Source organism: Haplochromis burtoni, unplaced genomic scaffold (genome assembly GCF_018398535.1).
Source record: "Haplochromis burtoni strain Fernald_Lab_line unplaced genomic scaffold, NCSU_Asbu1 Contig_259, whole genome shotgun sequence".
Lineage (NCBI taxonomy): Eukaryota > Metazoa > Chordata > Actinopteri > Cichliformes > Cichlidae > Haplochromis > Haplochromis burtoni.
This window is the reverse complement of record NW_024582620.1, coordinates 801,732-809,062: the sequence shown is the minus strand read 5'-3', so window position 1 is coordinate 809,062 and position 7,331 is coordinate 801,732. Positions and strand designations below refer to the sequence as shown.

The window sequence follows — 7,331 nt, the reverse complement described above, 5'->3', positions numbered from 1 at the left end:
TCTTGGAGTCGAAGGAATTACCCCTATTCTTGTTCAGTCTGCGTCCTGTGTGTAAACATTGTGATTGTAGGTTACAGTGCGTAAACGTGGAAAATGCCCATGGAAGTGTTCCATATTTTGTGACTCTCACCCTCTTATTCTCCCTTCAAGCACTTTCATAAAACGTCTCTGGGCCTTTTTTTTTTCATGGGCGAAGAGGAGGAGCAAGGGGTGGGGTGGGTGTAAGGGGCGTGCTTTAGTATATAATACCTCTCCCTGAGAAGTTTTGCCTGTCGCCTAGTCTTTGGGACAGCTTCTCACTCACCATCTCTATAGTTTAACCAACTGGGAAACTAACTCACCTGCAATTTCTCCAACCAAATAACTCCCAACATTTTGACTACTGCCATCTGACATGGAAACCCAGCAAAGATACGGACATCACTCACTTTGCCACACCTGCCGGAGAACGCAGAACAGCCGAATGAAGGTAACCAAAGAACAAGCAAATTGTTTTATACTCTCCGGCTCTGCCGTGTGCGTAATGAAAGACGTCTGACAGGGTTATAGCGGTGTTGTCTTGGTTTTATAAGTAGGACAACCAGTTCGGGTTCTGTAGATGCAGTGTTCGCATCAGTTTTGTGCAGTATGAGAACCGGGACATCTTTTGATTTGTATGCAGCAGAGAAAGTTCAAGATGCATAAACAGCGAGGAGAAGCTTTGAGGCATTTGGGATAGAAAAAGAACAAGTAATTTTAGTCTTCTCGCGCCTGGATGGTGTCGTGGACACGGAGCAAACAGCTGATTTTTTTACCGGCAGATAGGGGGCGGCAGGTTTGAGGGTCAGTGAGCTCATTCCGGGGTGAGCAAAGGGAAAATATATGCTGAGTTTGGTGTTTTCGGCTAGTTAACTATCGAGCAGCCGGCCTTGCAACTTCAGGAGGGTTGTGTAAGAGTGGAAAGCTGGTGATACTGGCGACTTGTTTTTTTCCTCCAGAATAAGCACTTCTTCAGGTGCGACAGACATGACAGCAGCTGATAATAGCGGGCGGGGAAGGTGAAGAGCGGGTCTGCATATTGCGACATGATTTGAGATGATTTTCTTTTTCTGAATTTCTACTTTGTCGAACATTTGAGCACGTACACCGTACACACCGGGAGCCTGTGATGAAGACTGTACCCTCTTCGTCTGAAAAAAAAACAAAAAACACAAAACAAAAAACCAGTGGCTAATTTTGATTAAAAATGGTATTTAAAAAATGTCATTAACTGTTATTTCGTTAATGATTTCTGTATGCCACAACTTTCTGCATGTCATGGCTACATTTGGTGACCCCCATGCTTCATTCCGCAGGTCAACAGGATGTCTTCGACGAGTCGCGCGCTGCTCTTTGCACTGGCCCTGACGCTCTACGTAGTGGAAATGGCCTCGGCGGAGACGCTGTGTGGGGGAGAACTGGTGGATGCGCTGCAGTTTGTCTGTGAAGACAGAGGCTTTTATTTCAGTAGGTTTCAAAGCATTACAAGTTTTCACGATGGGCTGCGTGAATGCTCATTTGCCTGTTGAATCTCTCTGTTGTTCGCTTGCACACATCTGTTTGGAGCAGAGGTGGGAAGTAACGAAGTACTTCGTTACTGTACTCGATTAGAGTTTTCAGGTAGAACTTTTGCTCCCTACATTTTTAAACACATATCTGTACTTTCTACTCCTTACATTTTCAAAACAAGCTAGCGACTTTTTCTTTAATCCATTTGACGGTGGTTATTATTTCACGTCATTGAGCCTTCAAACATCAAACCAATTTGACCGTTAACAGGCAATCACATTTGCGTATTAATCACCAGTGGATGTCGCACAAAAAGAGATGAAAGAGGCAAAACCGAGGACCACAGTCAGTGGATAAAGTTGGAAGGGTTTTTTTTTTATTTGTTTCTTTTTTTTTTAACTTGTTTAGGACAAACAGGTGAGTTTGCTGTACTGTGATGGATTTTAAGTAAAGAACAATGTGTGACTGGTACACAGTGGCTGTGTGCTCATGGTCAGAGGGAGGATACATCAAGTGCAGCTGATGTTGGTGGGATTTATTAACTGAATTCTACCTTCATATCAACTGTATATTGTCTATTAATAAGGACAGCATAAACAGTGGATGGAAATCAGCGAGGACAATTTATGCAACATCTGCTGACATCTTGTTGAATTCAGCAAAGAGCAGTAAACCTCAGAGTAGCAGCAGCAGTACAGATCAGCTAATCACAGCCTGTACACAAAGAAAATCTACTGGAGCTCTCAATAGAAATTCTTGTGAGTTTCCCCCACACTGAGCCATTACAGCTGATTTTAGGATCCCCCACCTGCTGAATCCCACTTTAACCTCTTCCCTGCTCATTTTCCTGTTTAAAACCCTCTACAATGTAGGCAACAGAAAATAGAGAGACTTTTTATTTTCCTCCTTTTTCTCTAAAATTCAGACTGAAATTCTGCATTCCTATCTACCAATATTATTTAATTATTACATTAGTATCACACAAGGTTCAGCGAGCTTTGCACAAAAATAACTGGTAGAAATATTCCTCAAAGAGCTACTTTTGCTTTCTTACTTTGAGATAATTTCAGAGCCTGTACTTTTTCACTTTTACTTGAGTAAAGAAGTAGCTTCAGTACTTCAACTTTTACTGGAGTATTTTTTAACACTAGTGTCTGTACTTCTACTTAAGTACAGAATGTCTGTACTTTTGCCACCTCTGGTTTGGAGAGCTGAGACTGTGCTGCGGTTGTGTGGTATGCGTGTTTGCTATTTTTCTTTCTCACGCACTCACTCACACTAGCGCGTGCGCATACACACAGGGGGAGATTATAGCCAGCTGTGTGTCTCAAGACCTGGTCCAGGCTTCTCTCTCTGCTGAGTCTGCTTACAGCCCATACCTCTCATTGCATATGAAAGACTGGTGAACTGCAAAGGCACACACACGACTGGCGACACAATAGGCTGCTTGTTTACCAGTAAAGTAATAGCACCCCATGAGGCATACCAGTCACCTCAGCAATAGTGTTCCCAGGCCAGGAGACCACACTGATGAGTTGGTTGAGGTGGGGGGTTGTTGATGTCAGGCTAAGAGAAGAGCTCATCAATTCTAATCATTGCTTCCATGAAGATGGAGTAATTGTAAAGCAGTGTGTGAGGAAGCATTGTGGTAGCTGTTAATCCTAAACTGCGAAAGCCTCTGTTCGCACAGTCTGCACTGTTTGTGACATACATAACTTCACCACTCTCTCAATAATCTGCTTTCAAACACTTCAGCTGAAAAAAAAACAATTTTAGCTGTTGCTTTGAAAATCAAGGTGTTTTCTTTGTGTGCTGCTTGCCACAGCAGCTTCTTTACCAATCAGGAAGATCGTTATCCAATTTGGGCCAACATAGATGTGCTCCCTTCTCTTTGTCCCCCCACCCCCTGCAGCACATTTTCGTTTTCTTCTGCTATCAAATCTGGCCATCCCATGAGATTTCTCAAACATTGTGTGGGTCACAGGACAGCAAACAAGGCCTTTATTCATTGTGGATAATGTTCTCCTGTGCAACATGCTAACCATCCAACCCTTTTTTTCTATACCTTTCTCTCTCTTGCTTTAGCCCTCTTTTGTTATGCATTCTTTACCTCTGTTTTGACCCTCACATTCCCTGTCTGCACCCATCCCCTTTCTCCTGGTATCTCTACTTCCCTACTGTTCCTCTCTCCTCAGCGTCTTTATCTCTGCTGACTTGGCAGAGAACAAGGTCAAAGAAGAGTTTTCCATTTTATATATTTTGCTATGCCTAATATACCTGAGAGCTTAGATGTCTTTGCTGCTCCCCTTTGGTCTCTACAGCACAGGGTGTTTACTTGTGTATTCACTCATTTAAGGACTTCCAGATAGCCCTAATCAGATTATCCTCTACAAACAAAAAGATTTGTTGCAGTTGGCCATAGAGTTCCTTTTATCCTCTTTGCTCCAAGGGCTGCTATGACTGTTGAAGTAATCCTGCAAAAACAACCTTGATTCATTACTGATGTTGTGTTTGCAGTCCTTAACCTCTACGTCTTCATTCCTTTTTGTATTTTTCCTCAGGTAGGCCAACCAGCAGGGGTAACAACCGACGCCCCCAGACCCGTGGGATTGTAGAGGAGTGTTGTTTCCGTAGCTGTGACCTCAACCTACTGGAGCAGTACTGTGCCAAACCTGCCAAGTCCGAAAGGGACGTGTCAGCCACCTCTCTACAGGTCATACCGGTGATGCCCGCACTAAAACAGGTACGTCTAAGCAACAACAACAACAGGCCAGTATGGGAAATAGTGCTAATCCCAGCTCTATCTGTCCTCCCATCTCCTGTGCCCCCATTCACCTCTGAGCCTAGCCCCTATGTCACTGACTCTTGAGTACAGTGTACCCATGCTAACGCAGTTATATCTAGTTAATTGGCCAATGGAAAGCACTCAACTTACAAAGAAAGTGCTGACAGTCATGGAAAACATCACAAAAGTCATAACACGTTATATTCAGGAAAAGGGGGTGTGTTAAGTGCGTATATGTCCTGTAAGATGGTGGACAAAATGTATTTGTGCCTGTCCCAAACCACCACAGCTCTTCTGAAATATGTCACAGACATGCGGAAGAGTTTCAGATCTTTTTAATGGATTCACAAGAGCAGTTGCTTGCCAGACCTCTTAAAGCCAGTTAAACTTTTAAACAAGCCTAAAAAAGATGTTTTTGTTTTGACTGCTCATAAAATCAGTACTGGTGGCATGACACTGCTAAAAATGTATAGATATAAATACCGTTACTGAGGAAAGTAATAGGCATTTGAAAGAACGAAAGAAAGAAAGAAAAGAAAGAACGAAAGAAAGAAAGAACAAAAATAAAAGGCTGTTAGGGACTTAGTTTGGACATGTCTCTAGTTTTTCTGTGTTGGGAGAGTTGATGGGTACAGCCTGCTCTGAGGGCCAGCTGTTCTTGGGCTATTGAGAAGGCCTGGAGTGAATGAAGGGGGATAAACACTCTTCAAGTGGCAGGACCAAAACAAGCCATTCAGATCTAGCACTGGCTACTCACGCATAAATTCTAGCTTCATTGCGACCCCTCCTGCTTTGTCCCTGGTGCTCAAGACAACACCTAGCATTGTTTAAAGGAGTCTTCTGCGTAAGAATTGAAGTTTGTGAATTGTGTTTGTATGCATTTCTGTGAAGGCTACAAAGTTCAATGAGTGGCTGAGTGAGTGCCGGCTCCTCATATGTATATGAGACAAGTGACCGCCCTTCCCTTTGACATTATGTTAAAGAGGCTGAACTAGGCGCTTGTTGACAGCTTCTCCCAGTCAAGGAAACTAAAACAAGGACAAGGCGAATCTGTTATGACGTTCAGCACTCTAAGAATGACATTTGATTTCCGTTTCACTGGCCCAAAAATGACTGAATGTTTTCACATAATAAACAAGGCTTTCCTCCATTGTAATAAGCACTTAAACAATATCTTATCACCCTAATGAACTGACTCCCTCTTTTCCCTTTTCTCCTCTATTTTCGCCCGCACGCCACAATAGGAAGTCCCGAAGAAGCAACATGTGACCGTGAAGTATTCCAAATACGAGGTGTGGCAGAGGAAGGCGGCCCAGCGGCTCCGGAGGGGTGTCCCCGCCATTCTGAGGGCCAGAAAGTTTAAGAGGCACGCGGAGAAGATTAAAGCCAAGGAGCAGGCTATCTTCCACAGGCCCCTGATCAGCCTTCCTAGCAAGCTGCCTCCCGTGTTGCTCACCACGGACAACTTTGTCAGCCACAAATGAGCCCGCTGCCAGCCCTTTGCACAGACAAGAGTTTTGAGGGTGAAAAAAAAGACTAGGGGATTATAGCTTTGTCTCTGACGTCATTTCTGTGGCAGTCCTCTTTGACCTCCCCTGCCCTGTCCGAGCTCACCAATCCCTCCCCCTGCACATATCCACTACGTCTTGAACCCCTGGCCCTTTTCTAATGCCCCCCCTTCCCCCCCGAACTCCCCCCTCCCCACCAGCCCACCCTCCTCTGGCACACAGACATGCCTTCACATTCTTCCTGTCTGAACTCTTTCTCTCCCACTCTCTTTCAGTCACTGATACAAAAGGCACAAACACAAATGTCGAACAAAAAGTTAACAATTCGGCTGAATGCGGTTCAGGTGGATCCTTAAGCAAAAGACAAAAAGAGAAGGGAAAAAGAAGATGAAAGAGATCTGTCGTTTGCAAGTGTCAAGAGGACACCTAGCGGAATGTTTTTTGTCCTTGTGGAAGACAACTGAAAGTGAAGAGCTGCTTGCATGAAAGAATCCATTCCACATCATTTTTCCTGAGGCGAAAAGAAAATCTCTGTTAGTTCTTTAGTTTGCACCTCTACCTATAAAGGGACTTCCACACTGTAAGGAATTATTTTATAAAATTAGATTCCTGTTCCAGCACCTTTTGATCACAAACAAAAAGCAGAAAAGAGTCTGCAAAATTGCACATTGCCACGGATTACGTCAAAGTAAAGAAAAAAATGGCACTATTTTTTTATGAACAATGAACGTGTAGCTTAAAAAAATGTCATGGTGCTAGCTTTGGGAATGGACTCAAAGAAGAGGTGGAAAAGCACGTTTTTTTTCTTTGAATTAATAATTAAAGCTTTCCGTTTTAGGAAAGTGTGACTTTTTTAAATAAAATAAAGGATATGGGGGAGCTCCTGGCAGTGGCAATGTCAAGGGGGAAGAGTTACTGAGGAAAAATATGGGCTGTGTTGGCATCTAGGCTCATGGTGAGTGCTAGCGGCTGCTATTTACTAGTTTGCCAGCATAAGCAGCAAGGGATGACCCGAGACGAAGTCCCTGTTCCTCCTGTCCCTCTGAGGCTGCTGGACACATGGAGCACTATGGGGACACATACGGGACACCATGGACCACCTGGATTGGGACAGTACTATAGTTTGGGGACAGTACTTCCTGTTTGCCATGGCTTTGTGGACTGTTCTGGCAGGAAGTAACATGGCATGGACTAAGAACAAGTGGGATAATGATGATTATATTTTATTTTTTGTCTTTTTTCATATCAATGTTTCAATGAAAAAAAAAAAGGAAAACCCTGTCAGTTTCTGGTACCGTGACATTCCTGTTTTTCCAAGTTAGGCTTTTTTTTATTGTTATGATGTTATTTTACAGTTATAAAGAAAGGGAAAAAACAGCAATAATGTCAACTAACATTTTATTTTTATTGTATATCAGTAGTATTCACATGCTTTTGCCTGAAAACAAATACTTGAAACTATATTTATATATATACACGTCTACATGTATATATATATATATCTATATATA

At 43.1% G+C, this 7,331-nt stretch overlaps 1 protein-coding gene across 1 annotated transcript; it reads left to right on the top strand.

The window, feature by feature from the left end:
- Positions 1-268: 268 nt before the first annotated feature.
- On the top strand, positions 269-7,111 carry igf2b (insulin-like growth factor 2b). The gene is made up of 4 exons (XM_005949285.2): positions 269-469; positions 1,335-1,485; positions 4,089-4,270; positions 5,557-7,111. The coding sequence occupies exons 1-4, from the start codon at positions 395-397 to the stop codon at positions 5,794-5,796; spliced, it is 648 nt and encodes a 215-aa protein (XP_005949347.1). The 5' UTR covers positions 269-394; the 3' UTR covers positions 5,797-7,111.
- The last annotated feature ends 220 nt before the right edge of the window (positions 7,112-7,331 follow it).